The sequence below is a fragment of the Budorcas taxicolor genome, chromosome 2, assembly GCF_023091745.1.
Source record: "Budorcas taxicolor isolate Tak-1 chromosome 2, Takin1.1, whole genome shotgun sequence".
Classification (NCBI taxonomy): domain Eukaryota; kingdom Metazoa; phylum Chordata; class Mammalia; order Artiodactyla; family Bovidae; genus Budorcas; species Budorcas taxicolor.
This window is the reverse complement of record NC_068911.1, coordinates 48,657,210-48,674,593: the sequence shown is the minus strand read 5'-3', so window position 1 is coordinate 48,674,593 and position 17,384 is coordinate 48,657,210. Positions and strand designations below refer to the sequence as shown.

Below are 17,384 nucleotides of genomic sequence, written 5' to 3'. Positions count from 1 at the left end.
ACTTTCTTCTTTTGGAATCATCTGCTGTTTTCTTTTAAAAAAATCCTTTCATTGCTCAAGAGTGCCTCTCCATACAGTAGAGTTTAGTTTTCTCAGTTTTTTTATAAATTTATTAATTTTGGGGGGGAGTGTGTTCTCTTAATTTATAGGTTCTCCCTCTGTCCCTCTCTTTTCTGTTGAGTAACTTACACAGTTTGCCTTATACATTTTTTTTTGGCCACACCAGGTGGCTTACAGGGGATCTTTGTTCCCCAGCCAGGGATTGTACCTGGGCCCTAGCAGTGAAAGTGTTGAGTCCTAACCACTGGACTCCCATGGAATTCCCAGTATATCTCTCTCACTGCAGAATTTTTCTTGTAAGGCTAAGAGTGTTATTCTGTTCTTTCCCCTCTTCTTTTCTTACAGTATGGCATTTGACACTGAGACTTTCTCTGCTCAATTTGATGAGAAATTTGTTTTCTTTAACTTCCCTGGTTCCCTATCCTGTTTGATTTTAGGTTTTGTTAAAATATGGTGACTTTAAAAAAAGGTAGCTTGCTTTTTGAAATTTCCTGACTCTGTTCCTTTCTTCAGCTTTTATTTGGACTTTTTCTTTTATTGTCTCTTATTTCTGTCCTACTGAAGTATTATTCTACCCTCAAAAGTTTCTCCTTTGCGTGGGGCCCTTCCCTGGAAGGGAGTCCTAGTTTGTGAGTTCCACGTTCACAGAGCTCAGACTGCCATGTGCTTATCTAATGTTAGGCCGAACAAAACCAGTTGGTCCATCATACTTGGCCAGTGAAAACCTGTTAGCCGTTTCAGGGTTTTCTTATTCTCAGAATCATTAGAATCTCTGCAGTTTCCCTCTGCTTCCATGACCTCTGATAACTGCAGGTCTTTTTGCATTTTATATCAGGGAGATTTCTTTCCCCCTGGTTTTGTCATAGATGTGGTCCATTGGTTTCTGTTTTCATTTTTGCTCTAATGAGGGCACTAGGGAAGACTGAAAACCTATGCTGCCAGTGGCCATCAATATGGAACTGTATGACTTTTTTTCAGTTGTTTATGTTAAAGCTTGAGATATTGTTTATTTATTTTTTGGCTGAGGTGGGTCTTCCTTGCTGCATGAGGGCTTTCTCTAGTGGCGAGCAGGGGCTGCTGTTAGTTGCGGTGCAAGGGCTTCTCACTACAGTGGCCTCTTTTGTGGAGCGCGGCCTCTAGGGTGCGTGGGCTAAGGTAGCTGTGGCTCACGGGCTCTGGAGCAATGGATGAGTAGTTGTGGTACCTGGGCTTAGTTGCTCCGTGGCCTGTGGGATTGTCCTGGACCAGGGATTGAACTGGTGTCCTTTGCATTGCAAGGCAGATTCCTAACCACTGGACCACCAGAGAAATTACTTGTTAAAAGTGATAATGGTGGTATGTTTTTAAAAGAAATCTCTGTGTTTTGGGAGTTCCTTGATGGTCTAGAGGTTATGTTTTTGGGCTTTCACTGCCATGGCCCAGGTTTAATCTCTGTTAAGTGAAACTGAGATTGTGCAAGCCACGTGGTGTGGCCAAAAAAACTAAATGAATAATTTTTGTGTTTTACTGAGAGATAACTGAAACATGCATGAAATGTTATTTGGAGTGCATATCAAAATGATCCAATAAAGTGTGGTAGGAAAGTGGAGGAAATAAGATTTGGCCATAAATTGATAATTACTGAAATACTCATCATGGGTACATGGGAGTTTATTGTACTATTCTTTCTTTTTACAAGTAGAAGTTTGGAAGTTTTGTAATAACTTAAAAAAAGACAAAGAATGTAATGAAAAGTTTTAATGTTCATTTTTCATAGCAAGCTTTCCATTTCTTCCCCTCTTTTCTTAGTTATTTGTATTCCAGCCATAGAAAAGAACATTCACTAAGAATACGTTACGTAAATGACATCAGTGCAAACAGCAGTGCTTGTCATCACGTCCTCTCTTTCTCCCATTTCTCTACACTCTTGCATCTCGGGGTGCATCTCATTAAGGTTGTGGGTGGACTTGTGTTGTTGTGCCTTGGCGGTAGTGCATTTTCCTCTGAACATACCCCGTAACTCATTCAACCTTTCTTTTAAATATCTTACTGTGCTCCTTGGGTGATTTTTGCCTTTCCATATATATTCTTTTTTCGGTTCTGTTGGCTTTTTAGATGCAGTGTCATTCTTCCTGTTTCAGGGAGGGGCTTTGCATTAATCTGCATATTAGACTGAAGACTGCGTTGTTACACTTTGACACCTACAGCTGACATTTGTAAGCTTAGTTTTCTGCAAGGTACATATTCTATTCCCTGGATAGCTTTTGATGTCTTCTAAGATAGATTTTTAAAGTTCTTTGTTCAGAATAACAATAACACCTACTTCGTGGAGTGATATTGGGAGGAGCTAGGTGAACTAGTATAATAAGGAAAGTAGGAAGCATAGAGCTCTTACTCCTGTCACGTAATAAATGTTCAGTAGATGTTGCCTTTGTTTCCACTGATGTCTTATTATTATTTTATTACCTATTTAGAATATTTATTTTTTATCTTGTCTTTGGTTAGAAATTATTTTTAAAAATGTCTTGTATCTTAAATGACAGATAGCAGCTGATGAACCGCCACCAGAAGGATGTAATTCATTTTTTTCAGTGCATGGAAAGAAGACTTGTGATTTTGATACCCTTGAGACTCTTCTACTAACAGCTTCTGAAAGGTACATTTGTGTTTATTTAAGAGTCATGCATTCATTGTGCTTTCTTCTGATTTTTCTCCTGGGTTTTGTAGTTCGTAAATATAGTGGTTTAGAATATGGATTCTGGAACCAGACTGACTAGATTTAAATCCCAACTCCATCACTTAAAATAGTTTTGCCTACTTAAGCAAATTATATAACCTTTCTCTCCTCATCTTGTTTCGAAATAGAGATAATAAGAGTACTTACTGTTGTTTGCTGCTGCTGCTAAGTCATTTCAGTCGTGTCCGAGTCTGTGCGACCCCATAGACCGCAGCCCACCGGGCTCCCCCGTCCCTGGGATTCTCCAGGCAAGAACACTGGAGTGGGTTGCCATTTCCTTCTCCAATGCATGAAAGTGAAAAGTGAAAGTGAAGTCGCTCAGTCGTGTCCGACTCTTGGCGACCCCATGGACTGCAGCCCACCAGGCTCCTCCGTCCATGGGACTCTCCAGGCAAGAGTACTGGAGTGGGGTGCCATTGTAATGACTATATCAGAGAGGTTACATAGGCTTTTTCATCAGCTTAGTAAAGAATATTCTGTGTATTAAAACCAGTGCCTGGAGTAATGATAATAATGGTAATGAACTTTAAGGATAGTATTACTTTCAGAAAAAGGAGATTATTTAAGATGATTGCAAGCTTAATTTGAATATTAAGTTGGTAATGGCTGACTTTTTTACTTGAAGGTAGGTTTCCTGTGATGGACAAATAATAGGTCCTTCTTGCTGTCTGGCTAGGGCAGTAACCCCTCTGTATATCCTCTCATACTTTTGTAAATGGGATAATAGCAACCTCTCTCTTTGAGGTTGCTCTGTGCCAGAAGTGCCAAGGGTGTTTTAGGTGAGGAAATTCTTCTTTAGTGAGATTACCTACTCAGCATCTGTCCTGTGCCCACCAAATGATACGAGTGCTTTTTCCTCAGGGTGATAACCAGAAGTGCAGTGGGCAGCATTCAGCCATCTCAGTGGGGAGGTGTGGACTTTTGAAATTGGCTGCATGGCAAAGTGCTGTTCACTGGGGAAAACAAGTTGACCGACTTGAAAAATTCTTTGTTTCATTTGTTACAATAATGCAGACCTTTATAAAGAAAAGAGTGATAATGTTTCCTCTTCTGAGGTGTGGTAACTTTTTAATGCATTGGCATATATCCTCTTATACTTTTTTCTGTGGTTATATGTTTATGCAGGTAGGTGGGTTTATTTTTACAAGAGGCATCTTCCACTTAGTACATGTAGGTGTACTTCCTTGAGAGGGGCTGGTAGGTCATAACATCTGTGCGTTATGATCTGTTAATACCTGATGCCATTCTTAAAGGAGTTTTCTTGAGGGGGGTAGTTTCAGAATTTATGACGAAAACCTAAATGAATGTCAGATCCAGTAGTAGGATGATCATAATGGTAAAACCAATAGAGAAGGGAGATGCTGTGATTGGGCAATTATATGCTTAAAATCATCCCCACTGTTTTGCATTACTCACACTTAGGTTTGCAGATAAAAAGATAATTATATTCTATTTATATAGTAGAATAATTTACTAAAGTTTTAGTACTATGAGGTCTGGATATGTATTTGTTTCCAGGCTCCCCTACTTCTTTAGGAATTGATAACAATTTCTAGTCAAAGTCTACATTTTATAATTTATATAATTTACATTTGTTATTTTTAATTATGGACCAATAAGACTTATATCTGAACCATTCTTACTAACTAAAAGCTATTTAAGATTGTGATACTCAATTTTCTATTAAGATGCTTATAATCTGAAATTATCATTGCTGTAGCTTCATTTTGTACTGTTTTTAACATTTAAAAACTTTTTTAAAGTTAACAGTCTTAAGCTTTTAATATTTATTTTCAGACCAAAACCTTTATTGTTCAAAGGAGATCACAGATACCCCTCATCTAATCCTGAAAGCTCAGTGGTTATTTTCTACTCTGAGATTGGCTCTGAGGAGTTTTATAATTTCCACCGACAACTTATTTCAAAAAGCAATGCAGGCAAAATAAATTACATATTCAGACATTATTTATCAGTAAGTATTGACTTATTTTATACTGTTTTAAATGTTAATTTGCCCATGACAACCTTAGCCCTTAAGCTAATAATTTCCCCCTTTATAAAATGACTTGAACTACTTCTTTGGAAACTGTGGTACTTTCATCAAATCTGTTATTTATACTTTGCTTGCCTTACTGAAGAAATGTAAACAATTATGCTTTAAAAATGACTATATAAAGTTATTCTTTAAAATTTTTAAATAAAATTATGCTTTAAAAATAGCTTCCCAGGTGGCTCAGTGGCGAAAAATCTGTTTGCCAAGCAGGAGATGCAGGTTTGATCCCTGGATCAGGAAAATCCCCTGGAGAAGGAAATGGCAACCCACTCCAGTATTCTTGCCTGGGAAATCCTGTGGGCAGAGAAGCCTGGTGGGCTACAGTCCACGGGGTCACAAAGAGTCAGACATGACTTAGCAATTAACACCAGTATAAAAGTTACGTTTTATTTCAAAATGGATCATGTAAATTATATTTAATTTCATCCACATTTAATATGGGCATCATACTATGAAACTGATTCTTGAATTCAGTACCTTTCTAAACCCTTTTTTTTCCCCTCCTTTTTGGAATTTTTCATTTGATAGAAGGAGGAGAATGTCTAAAGAGATAAAATCTAGCAGAATTGGTTTGAAATTAAGGTTTTCAAACTTTGTGTAGCATTTAGCATTTAAAATATTTATATGTAATGATCGTTAGCCTTTAAAGTCTCTTTGTCATATTGAGCTCAGTAAATACTGTTAAGTCCATGCGGAATAAAAAAATTAAAACTTACATGAGCAGAAGCAGATTTGTCAGTATCCAGTTTTTGACCCTGTCCCACTATGCCCTATTGCTGGGCCATCCTCATTCAGGATGATGGTAAGCCTGTGACATTTGGTCAGCCCAAACCCTACCTGAAGACATGTAAATTCAGTAAAAAAATGTATACACACAAACACACACGTTTACACATATGGTCTCAACAAAGCAATTCAAGGTTTGTAACCTTACCAGTTTTCAACCCTGTGTAGGTCCAGAACTTCTTTTTTATTTTCTCCATTTCTTCATATGGTTTGGTGACCATTATGCTTTCCACTATGCCTTCATCCAGTTTAGTTTCTTCCTTGGAATTTCGGTTCTCACACTTGTGGCAGGATCCACAATCTAAGGATTTCCATAGAAGTTCAAGCGTATCATGAGTGCCTAATCCTAGGTGATGACTGCATGACATTAATGTGGCTGCACTCTGTATGCCATGGTGCATTAAGAGCTAGGTGGTCATGATGGCATGAGAGCTCGGTGGTGATGGAATGCTTGCTCTGTCTGCAGAACCCCAGGAAGGAGCCTGTTTACCTCTCTGGCTATGGTGTGGAGCTGGCCATTAAGAGCACCGAGTACAAGGCCAAGGATGATACTCAGGTGAAAGGTGAATTTGTAAATTAAGACCAACGCGTTTTCTTTAGATACGACAAGTTAAAGGGGAATTTTTTTCTTTAATGAAAAAGAATAGATTTAGGAGAATGATGAAGCTGTGTTTAAATCTTGGTTCTGTTATATTTGAGTTGGGTGACAAATTATGTAGGTCCTAATTTTTTACTCTGTAGAACGTGGTTAATGATATATGCCTCTTAAAGTATTTGTGAGGAGAAAATAAGATGTGTAGATAAAAAAATTTTACAAAGGTTTTTGTACAATGAAGTTCAGTAAGTAGTAGCTACTGTTATTGATAATAAGTAATTCACAAATAGTAATTAACTTGTGATCCAATATGAAATCTTAAACTATTATGTAATTAACAGTTTAATTTTGTTGTTGTTGTTGTCATTTTCTGACTTGGAACAGTTTATTATGGATACTTCTTGTTGTAATATGCTAGGGTTTTGAATTTCAACAAGGTTTATGTGTACTCTTTTTATGTCTTTTGCTTTATTTTAAAGGTAAAAATGATTGATTTTGGTACGTGGAAGGTAGCCTAGTATTTCATCATTTTGTTCTCAATAATTATATCTAGGATTAAGTTGCCTAGTTACAAATTCCTCAGAATTTTGATATTGAAATACCTGTTATTCTTAATTTTGAAGTATTTAAATGTAAAAATTTCCAAAGTTCAAGAAAAAATACATTCTTACTTTATCCAGGAACACAGGATATATCAAAAACACATTTATAAATGCTATTATAGTTTCAAGTATTTTAAAATGTTTCCTTATATTTTTCAAATTTTATGAAGTTAATATTTTTATATTCTGAATGATTAGACATGTAATTGCTGTGCTTTTGTAGGAACTGAAGTTAACGCCACAGTGATTGGTGAAAGTGATCCTATTGATGAAGTTCAAGGATTTCTCTTTGGAAAGTTAAGGTGTGTATTTTCTTTTGGGAGAGGGTTTTACTCTCTTTAACTCTTTAGGCTTCTTAGCATTGTAAGTATCATCTTTCTCATTACTATATCTCCTGTTTCTCAAGAGTACTTTACATATGTAATCTGATATGAGAAGATGACCATTTAGCTTCTAGTATGTTTATGATTTTTAGTAATTCTGAAGCACATTATTCTTACATGATACTATGACTGCCTGCTTATGGCTTAAGTTGATTTCCCTTTTTGGACCTTGTAGTTGATGCCATTAAAGTTACATTCCACTTTTTGATTCACATAGTAGGAGAAATCTAATAATTTTATGTAATCTTTTCCTGAGAAAATCAAGTGTATTTTAACTTAAAGAGGTTTTAGCTATTTTTTTTTTGCTTGTTTTTTGTCTCTTTAAAAAAAAATTATTGAAGTATAATTGATTTATAATGTTGTATTTATAGCTATTTACTTATGCTCAGCATAGCTTAAAAAATTGCAAAAGAGTTATAATAGGTATGGAGGATTTTATATGCTCCATTGAAATACATTTTATTGCAATTTGCTTTATATGAAATAAGATAGAAAATGGCTTTTTGAAGAAAATTTCATTAACTGTTTTATGAAAGCATCTTGGAATTTTTTACCTGAAAAATCTTCTTAGCTCTTATTTTAAATGTTGCAGCTATTTCTGATATGTCTTCTCGTTGTTCTGAGCCCTGAATTTTGCTCAGGGCTCAGGGAAATCTTAATTAGGACATCTATGGTGTGCTTTTTTAAAAAATAGAAATTGTATTTGTAGGTGTAGTTTCATATACTTTAGCTTTAACATTTGGTTGAGTAAAATGATGTAACTAAAGTTTAGCTGAGATGATTTTGTGTTGAGTGACTGCGCATACTGAGTTCATCCTGTGCATATGTACATTTCTTTGTGTTGAACACCAATTATGGCCTCATTAATATGCAGTCAGGTTCCATTCTTACCGCATCTAGATTTCCATAATTCCTTTTCATATTCACGTTTTATGTTTGTTTTTTGGATAGCATTATGATTTCATGTATTTACAGCACAAAGGTATTGTGTAGAATATTGAAGACATTTTCCTTCATGGACATTCAGAATAGTTATTTAGCTATTTAAAGTAATTGACCCATTTTAAGACACTTTTGGAGAAGGAAATGGCAACCCACTCCAGTGTTCTTGCCTGGAGAATCCCAGAGACAGGGGAGCCTGGTGGGCTGCCGTCTCTGGGGTTGCACAGAGTTGGACACGACTAAAGCGACTTAGCAGCAGCAGCAGCAAGACACTTTTATCATGAAGAAAGGTTTGTAATAACTCGAATGTATTGGTTGGATGGTGAGTGATCTGAGTAAATGTTTTACTTTTGGCATTTAAGAAGTTTTGAGTTAGAATATTTAAAAACAATTAGTCTATTGCATCTGTGCTTCTGATCTAAATGATGGATCTCTGCCTCTGAAAACTTGTTTTACTAACTTTAAATAGAATGCACTACATTTTGAGATAAAACTAAGCAAAATCCAGTTATTTTGGATAGCTTGAATTATATTCACGTGAGTAAAGGATTTATGGGCAGGTATTGAAAGAAATTCATTTTGGGACTGGCAGCAAGATATTTGCAGTTTTATTTTGAGAAATTAAAAAGATTCAGGGAAAAGAGAATAATATACCTACATACCACTCAAAATTGATTGTTGCTATCATACTTGCTTTTCTGTATGAAAAAACTGTGAATTGAGTTTTTTTCCCTTCAACACAATGCCTTCTTTTCCTTAAAGCAAGAAAAGAAGAAACAAGTTGAGTAAAACACAATGAATAGAGTTGAGGTCCTCTCTGTTCCCTACTCTCAGTCCCACTCCTCTCCATCCCCTCAAAGAGAGAATCAATATGTAGTGATGCATTTTTAAAATGTGTTAGTTTTTAAATGAACTTATTAATTTTTTTAAAGAAAAGTAGTTATACTTTAATATTTTTCCTGTATTGTAGGATTTTTTCTATTATATAGAGGGAAAAGTCATGAAGATAAATTTGAGGTCAACTTTTAAATGCTTTGGGAAAGAAAAGACACATGAAAGGAATTGATTTTGTGTTTCTTTCAGAGACCTGCACCCTGACCTGAAGGGACAGTTGAAAGAACTCAGAAAGCATCTCGTTGAGAGCACCAATGAAATGGCACCTTTAAAAGTCTGGCAGTTGCAAGGTAATAAAAATGTAGAAGAATCGTTCTAAATTTTACGGTGTTAAGAAAGTTAGAATTTGTATTTGTTTGTATTTATTCACAGATTTTAAGGGTCATGTGATTTATGGTGATTTATCAGAAATGGAAGGAAGTCCTTTTGTAGACAGGTAACACTTAGCAGAATAATATATATTTATAGAAGAGTACCAGATCTTTCTCTCTTTGACCAGATGTGTTAGTTTGTAAAACTAGAAACAAGCTTGTCAGAATCTTTGTGTTTCTACATGTACACATTTATTAAACAGTTGGATGCTAAAGTCATCTCAGTATGGCAGGATGTGCTCTTCTGGTCCAAAGAACTATATATCAAAGTTTTTTTCCCAAGATAATTTACTAAAATCTTTTGCTATACTTTGTGATATATTGTAAATTCAGAAGACGGAAAAGGATTTGGGATGGATTAATCCTGTGCTAAATGTGTTGGTATGTACCCTAGTGTTTATGCAGGCAGATTGAGAAACAGCTACAGTAAACACTTTAGGGGCCTATGAATTGAGTAAAACCTGGACACGCTCTGAAATGGTGGCATTCTAAGGTATTCTTAATTACCAAGAAAATAATGGGAAATAAATGTTTTTTCCTATTTCTCATTTCTCATTGTGTTAGATTAATACACTTCAACTTCTGTTTGACGTTGTTGCAGATCTAAGTTTTCAGACTGCTGCACGGATCTTGGCTGCACCTATTGAGTTAGCTCTCGTGATTATGAAGGATCTCAGTCAAAACTTTCCCACCAAAGCCAGGTAACACAGAGTAATACAGTTTTGAGACAGTCTTCTTTTTAACATGTGTCTGATTATGTGCATGCTTACGCCATGTTGAAGCCACTAAAATATGAAAATGCCTAGAAAACTAAAGTTCTGTTGCTACCAGTGCTGTACCACTAATGGTACCCTCTTTTCAAGAAGGCACCCTTGCATTGTGTGGTTGAAGAGAGTAACTTTGCAAATACTCACATTCCTCAGCAATAAAACAGAAATAACAGTACCTGCCTTTCAGGATTAGATGAGTTAACAAAATTTAACATATGCAGACGTTAAATCTAGGGTCTGGTGTGGACTCTAGTGCTTTTCTTCCTAAACAGTTCCATATATATCGTCTTAATCAATCTTGATGAAGGAAATGAATTATAGAGGCTGATTTGTTCATAGTGACTGATTAAGGTTTTGAATGCAGCTTTTCTGCATTGCTTTCAGTTCTATAAAGGTCCTCTACTTCTCATAAATATGAGGCAAACTTGTTTAAAAGCCACATTTTTAGAAACTTTAAATGATTGTCAGTCCTTTACTTGAGTAATTGAATGAGGTGTTTTAACTGAGATGCTTTTGTAAATAAATTTGTTTACTTGGTTAGTCTTGGAAAACACTTAGACAGGACTTAAAAATAATGTAGTACATCCTTATTTAGTCATGTGTGCTGTTGATATATGCGTGTGAAGTCACTTCAGTTGTGTCTGATTCTTTGTGACCTTGTGGACTATAGCCCACCAGGCTTCTCTGTCCATGGGGATTCTCCAGGCAAGAATACTGGAGTGGGTTGCCATGCCCTCCAAGGGATCAAACCCGATCTCTTATGTATCCTGTATTAGCAGGTGGGTTCTTTACTACTAGTGGCATCTGGGAAGCCCTGTTGAAGACATACATATGTTTAAAAGGGTTGAGCAGTCTGTAGCCTTAACTTATTTAACATTATCCTTTTATTCTATGAGCTGTAGAGATGATGTATAGGAATAGAGTTGCATATATTTAACTAAGTTCCTGGAAATAACTGCACTTCCATTAAAATTAGCTATTACTATTATTTTCCTTGGTTTTATAGCTTATGATAATGAACAAATATACACATCTGAGAGGAGAAATTTATTTTATCAATTGTTAAGGTTTAGAGTTTTTTCCATTTAGTTTTTTTTGTAATTTATTGAACCATGTGTTGTTTCATATAGGGAAATTGAAGTCATGTATATCAAATACTAAACCAATCACTGATAATATTTTTCTTTCCTTAGAGCAATAACAAAAACAGCTGTGAGTTCAGAACTTAGAGCTGAAGTAGAAGAGAATCAGAAGGTACTAACCAATGGAAAATAGTAACCTTTCTATTTTGTATTATATCTTTAAAGGTGCACAAATGTGAGTTAAATCAGTGACATTTAATGGTTTTACTCTTCTTATATTAAAGATAATGGTATTTTGATTCATTTCTGGAATCTTTTTTATACTTTCCATTTTTAATCACAGTTGAATATGCATATAACTCAAATAATGTTATCAGTTTCTTTAGAAAAATAACATCCCCCCTATCATGTCCCACTCCCTATGTATCCCCCTTCCCAGAAGCATCTGGTTTCAACTCCTGATTTCTTTTGATATTTATCTCTGGATTCTAGCAAGCCTAAACTGGTACTTTCTCATTTTCCAGCCTCATATATTGGCTTCTGTTACAATGGTGAGGTTTAACTTTCTTTCACTGCGCTCCCTCTCCTCCCACTGTCTACCAATACTTCATATTGGCACTGTCCCCGTATCTCTACTATCCCTTTAGTTTTGTCTTGATTAAATCAATTTTGATCTGCTTTACTGTGGACTGGTTGTTCTTTGTGTCTAGTGTTGTGCTGTGCTTAGTCGCTCAGTAATGCTCGATTCTTTGCGACTCCATTGATTCTAGCCCACCAGGCTCCTCTCTCCATGGGGATTCTTCAAGCAAGAATACTGGAGTGGGTTGCCATGTCTTCCTCTCTTTATGTCTAGTACATATCAGTTATCCTGGGACCTTCCTTTAACCTCTTTTGTTGAATCTCCTATCTCTTGGATTCCATGTCTTCTGTGATTTTGGGTTATTCCCTTATTTTGGTGTAGCAAATCATTCTTCATGAGAAGGATTGTGTGTGAGGTAAATTCTAGGAAATCAGTTTTCCTTTTTTTTTTTTTTTTGGCCATGCTGTGTTGCATGGATCTCAGTACCCTGACAAGGGATTGAACTTGCACCGCCTGCAATGAAAGAGCAGAGTCTTCACCACTGGACCGTCAGGGAAGTCCCTTCTGTTTCTGATTTTATCAGTAGCTTGGCTGGGTATAGAATTCTAGGTTGGAAGTTATTTAGAACTTTGAAGGCATTGGTCTTTGGAATTTTGGTTTCCATTATGGCTTTTGAGACATCTGAAGCCTTTATATGCTGTTGTGTTTTTTTTTTTTTTGAATCATAGGATCTTTTCTTTGACCCTAGTAATCTGAAATTTCACAGTGATAATGCCAAGAAAGGCAATGCCAAAAAATGTTTAAACTGTCATAAAGTTGCACTCATTTCACATGCTAGCAAGGTTATGATCAAAATCCTTCAAGCTAGGCTTCAGCAGTACATGAATTGATAACTTTCAGATGTACACACTGGGTTTAGAAAAGGCAGAGGAAGAAGAGATCAATTTGCTAACATTGTTTGATCATGGAGAAAGCAGAGGAATTCCAGAAAAACATCTGCTTCTTTGGCTGCATTAAAGCCTTTGACTGTGTAGGTCACAAAAAAACTGGAAAGTTCTTAGAGAGATGAGAATATGAGGTCACCTTACCTGTCTCCTGAGAAACCTGTATGCAGGTCAAGAAGCAACAGAACCAGGTGTGCAACAACTGACTGGTTCAAAATTGGGAAAGGAGTACATATTGTCACCCTGCTTATTTAAGTTGTATGCAGAGTACATCATGGGAAATGCTGGGCTGGATGAATCCCAAGCTGGGAGTTAAGATTACTGGTTGAAATATCAACATCCTCAGATAGGCAGATGGTGCCAGTCTGATGGAAGAAAGTGAAGAGAAACTAAAGAGCCCCATGAAAAGGGTGAAAGAGGAGAGTGAAAAAGCTGGCTTGAAACTCAGCATTCAAAAATCTAAGGTCATGGCGTCAAGTCCCATCACTTCATGGCAAATAGAAGGGGGAAAACTGGAACAGTGACAGATTTTATTTTCTTGGGCTCCAAAGTCACTGTGGACGGTGATTGCAGGCATGAAATTAAAAGATGCTTATTCCTTGGAAGGAAAGCTATAACAAACGTAGACAGCATATTAAAAAGCAGAGACATCACTTTGCCAACAAGGGTCAGTATAGTCAAGGCTATGGTTTTTCCAGTAGTCGTGTACAGATGTGAGAGTTGGACCATAAAGAAGGCTGAGTGCTGAAGAATTGATGCTTTGGAACTGTGGTGCTGGAGAAGCCTCTTGAGAGTCCCTTGGACAGAAAGGAGATCAAACCAGCCCATCCTAAAGGAAATTAACCTTGAATATTCATTGGAAGGACTGATGGTAAAGTTGAAGCTCCAGTACTTTGGCCCCCTAATGTGAAGAACTTTGGAAAAGACCCTGATTCTGGGAAAGATTGAAGTCTAAAGGAGAAGAGGGTGGCAGAAGATGAGATGGTTAGATGACATCACTGACTCAATGAACATTATTCTGAGCAAACTCTGTGAAGTCGTAGAGCATGGAGGAGCCTAATGTGCTGCAGTCCATGGAGGTGCAAAGAGTCGGACACGGGTTAGCAACTGAAGGACAACAACAATGCCTTTTAAAAAAGTCTTTGTACTTTTTAGTGGTTGGTGGACCCTTTACATCTGGAAAATCATTTCCTTTAGTTTTGGGAAATTTTCTGGACTTATTTCTCTGCATTTGGTCTTTTTGGTTTCTCTTTTCTGTTTTTCTAGAACTCCTGTTTGCTCTTAAGATGTTATACCTTCTTGACTTGTTTGACCTAATTAAAAATCTTTTATTTCTTGTTTCCTAGTTCTTTTGTCTTTTATTTTTAAACTTTCTGGGATGGATTTTCAGACCATTTGTTGAGATTCTTTTCTTTAGTTGTCAAATTTTTAATTTACAAGGGTTATTTTTACTGGGTTCTTGTTTCTATGGTGTTACTTTTCTGAAGATGTCAGTGGTTCATGTGTGTGTTTTCTTCTCTTTTCATAGCCTGTTTGCTTTTAAGTTGCCTTTCTTTTTGTCTTGGCCTCTTGTCTTAAATGTTGGAGGCTTTCCTGAGATACCTGGTGATCTCTCACTAAATACTTGTATTGGAGAGCAAGACAGTAAAAAACTGATTGAAAGCCCTAAGAATGCGCCTCTGTGACTGTAGGCTAAGGTGATATGGCCATTTCTTAGGGCACTCCAGTGACAGATCTTTAAACTTTTCGTCTTAAGCTGTGTAGTCTCCAGAAAAGGATCTTCTCATCTTCTGCCTGGCAGGGTTGTTGAAGCCCAATAGAACAGAGCATTTGATAACTTCCACTCGGTCACCTGTTTTTAGCATGGGATCCCCACCCTCAGTTGTGTTTCATTTCTCATAGATCCCAGTCAGTAGGGTGCTGTGTTCACAGCCTTGGAGTGAGCAGATGTGGAGTTTTTCTTTCCCATGTAAAAATTTCTGATTCTCATTGATGCAGGTTTCTATTATCTACCCTTCGCTTGCTTATCATTTATCTTCTCAGGGCAAAGAAGCAAAAGCTGTGGCTTTGGCATTGTTTTGTTTTATGTTTTTCCCACACAGTGCTAGATAGATCTTAGAATTCATTTCTCTTGGTCCACTGAGTGGAGTCATGAAGGGAACTCAGCGGTCCCTGCTGCTCACTCCCAGCCCTGGGAGAGCTTAGGGATCTAAGTTCTGTCCCTAGCATCTGATTTGTTTCTTTCCTTCTCTTATTGTGTGCTGTCTAATATATGATTAACAGTTCCAATTTCCTTGGAGAGGAAGAATTGAGTGGAAAGGATAGAAGTCAATAGAAGCTATGATATGGCATCAAAGCAGTGTTTCTGGTGGGTTAGGCAGTTCTGAAGGCTGCAGGGGCTGTGCAGTCATGTGTGTCCCACCATGACTGTGAGCATCAGTTGGAGGGCCCCCTAAAGGCCAGGCCTTAGAGAGCTTGGGTGCATATAGGTGCTGCCCTTAGCTCAGCGACTCAGTTTCTTGATATGCCTTAGTTTGGAGGTGTAAGGGAGGTATAGGGTTTTGAAACCCTTTTGGATCAGATCCTTGGACTTCATCCAGAAGGCCAGCTGTTAGTGACTGCTGGCTCAACCTTGACTAGCATCACAGACAGGCAAGGGTAGCAGAAGAGTAAATCTCAGCACTTGGCTTATTGAATACCCTCCCTACCCCAACATTGTAGGAAACAGTGTAATGATCATTATCAATATTTGTGCATAAAGCCAGAAACGTGGATATTTTTGTTAAACATTCTCTTCCTACTCCTCAATCAATTTTTAATATTTCAGTATTTCAAGGGAACTTTAGGGTTACAGCCTGGAGATTCAGCACTGTTCATCAATGGACTTCATATTGATTTAGAGACACAAGATATATTCAGGTATGGATAAATATTTTTTACTCTGAAAAGTTTTAATAATGTATGGCTCCTTGTGATATGTCCAGACTGTTGTTCCTCCTTGATGTGACATGCTGCAAAACCTGATGACTTACTAGCCCAGTGAGTGCATTTAGGTAGTCCATATTCTGGCTGGGATGGGCAGAATGATACTTCGCCATTTTTTATCATAACATACATCTGATACCTTGGACATTTAAGGTCCAAGTGTCTATCATTTGAATAGCTATCTTTTTGTTAAAATGTGGTTTAGGATTAAATTTCTATAAATTGTCCCCATGAATTTTGGGGTGGGTATGGAAGACAAGTGGAATTCTGATTTTATCTTTGAAATTAAAAGTGACATAGTTGACACTAAGGCTTTATAATAGTGAAAACAGAAGCTGTGGTTGGTTAATGCTTCAGAAGAAGCAGCTTCCACAGTAAGATACTTTTCACATTAATTTAATTAAGCTTTTATGTCCACATACTGCTTTCAGACCTAGTAAAAAATTGGTAAAGAACACATTAAAAGACTGCTCTTGTTTTTATTTTATATTAAAAAAACCTTTAATTTCCCATACTATTACAAACTGTGTACTAGCTTTTTGTAAACACTTTTCAATAATGCAGAGATAAAGGAACTAAACAGTAAAGTCTTCATTTCGTTTCATCTTATTTAATCTTCCTTACCCTGCAGATCTTTTAAGTTGGGTGTGAATTCCTCCAGACCTTTTTCTGTGATCATATGTATGTGGGCCTTGTGGGAATTGATACTGATATTGAAACACATATTATTTAGTGTATTTTTTGGTGTTACTAAATTATTTTCAGATAGTTGTAGATTCATGTGCAGTTATAAGAAATATCACGGGGAGATTACTTTAGTGTTTTTAAAACATACGGTATAAAATCCAGATTTAGGATTATTTCATCCTCAAATTGTGTGTGTATAATCTCTACACAATGTATACATTGGTAAGTATAAATAAATATCAACCAAGAAGCAAGTCTTACCCACTCTGTTCTGCATACGTGGACAAAATGAAGCAAGGGAAGAACCTCCTCTTTTGATTTCTCATCTACTGTGATGGGGCATTGAGTTTGAACTGATGAATTTTTTCATGGTGAGAAATTTTTTTTAGGGCCCCTTCTCCTAAATACTGTTTTTTTCCCCCAGTCTGTTTGATATATTGAGGAATGAAGCTCGAGTGATGGAGGGTCTACATAGACTGGGAATAGAAGGCGTTTCTCTGCATAATGTCTTGAAACTGAATATACAGCCCTCTGAGGCCGACTATGCTGTAGATATCAGGAGCCCTGCTATTTCGGTAGGTATTCCGTGAGTGTCCAGGGGGTGATCTGGCCAGTTATTTTATTACGGATTTCACATTTGTCTTCTATGAAAGATAGGTTATTCCTTCATCTCTTTCACTGGCATCAAAGATTTGCAACAACTGCTTATATGGCATATGTGTATATAATAAAGTAGGCTCTTAAATGCTCCAGAAAGTTGAGTCATTTGGTTTAATGTGGTGAAGACAGTGATTTTTCGAATTTTATATCTCTTTAGGAATCACCTGAGCACCTCTTGGGAAAGTGTTTAGTTTTTTTAGTTGCATGCTAGTCTTGTGTGATTTTGTTTAAAAATGTTATTTTAGCTACCAAGCCTCTTTAAGAAAAGACTTTG

General features: G+C 36.7%; 1 protein-coding gene across 1 annotated transcript in view; it reads left to right on the top strand.

The window, feature by feature from the left end:
• Positions 1–17,384, top strand: part of UGGT1 (UDP-glucose glycoprotein glucosyltransferase 1) — a 109,630-nt gene that overhangs the window by 13,286 nt on the left and 78,960 nt on the right. Inside the window, exons 5-13 of the mRNA XM_052657570.1 lie at positions 2,583–2,695; positions 4,574–4,748; positions 6,082–6,178; positions 7,036–7,114; positions 9,221–9,321; positions 10,004–10,103; positions 11,366–11,426; positions 15,606–15,697; positions 16,875–17,025. Of these exons, the coding sequence (XP_052513530.1) occupies positions 2,583–2,695; positions 4,574–4,748; positions 6,082–6,178; positions 7,036–7,114; positions 9,221–9,321; positions 10,004–10,103; positions 11,366–11,426; positions 15,606–15,697; positions 16,875–17,025 (969 nt within the window). The remainder of the gene's footprint in view (positions 1–2,582; positions 2,696–4,573; positions 4,749–6,081; positions 6,179–7,035; positions 7,115–9,220; positions 9,322–10,003; positions 10,104–11,365; positions 11,427–15,605; positions 15,698–16,874; positions 17,026–17,384) is intronic.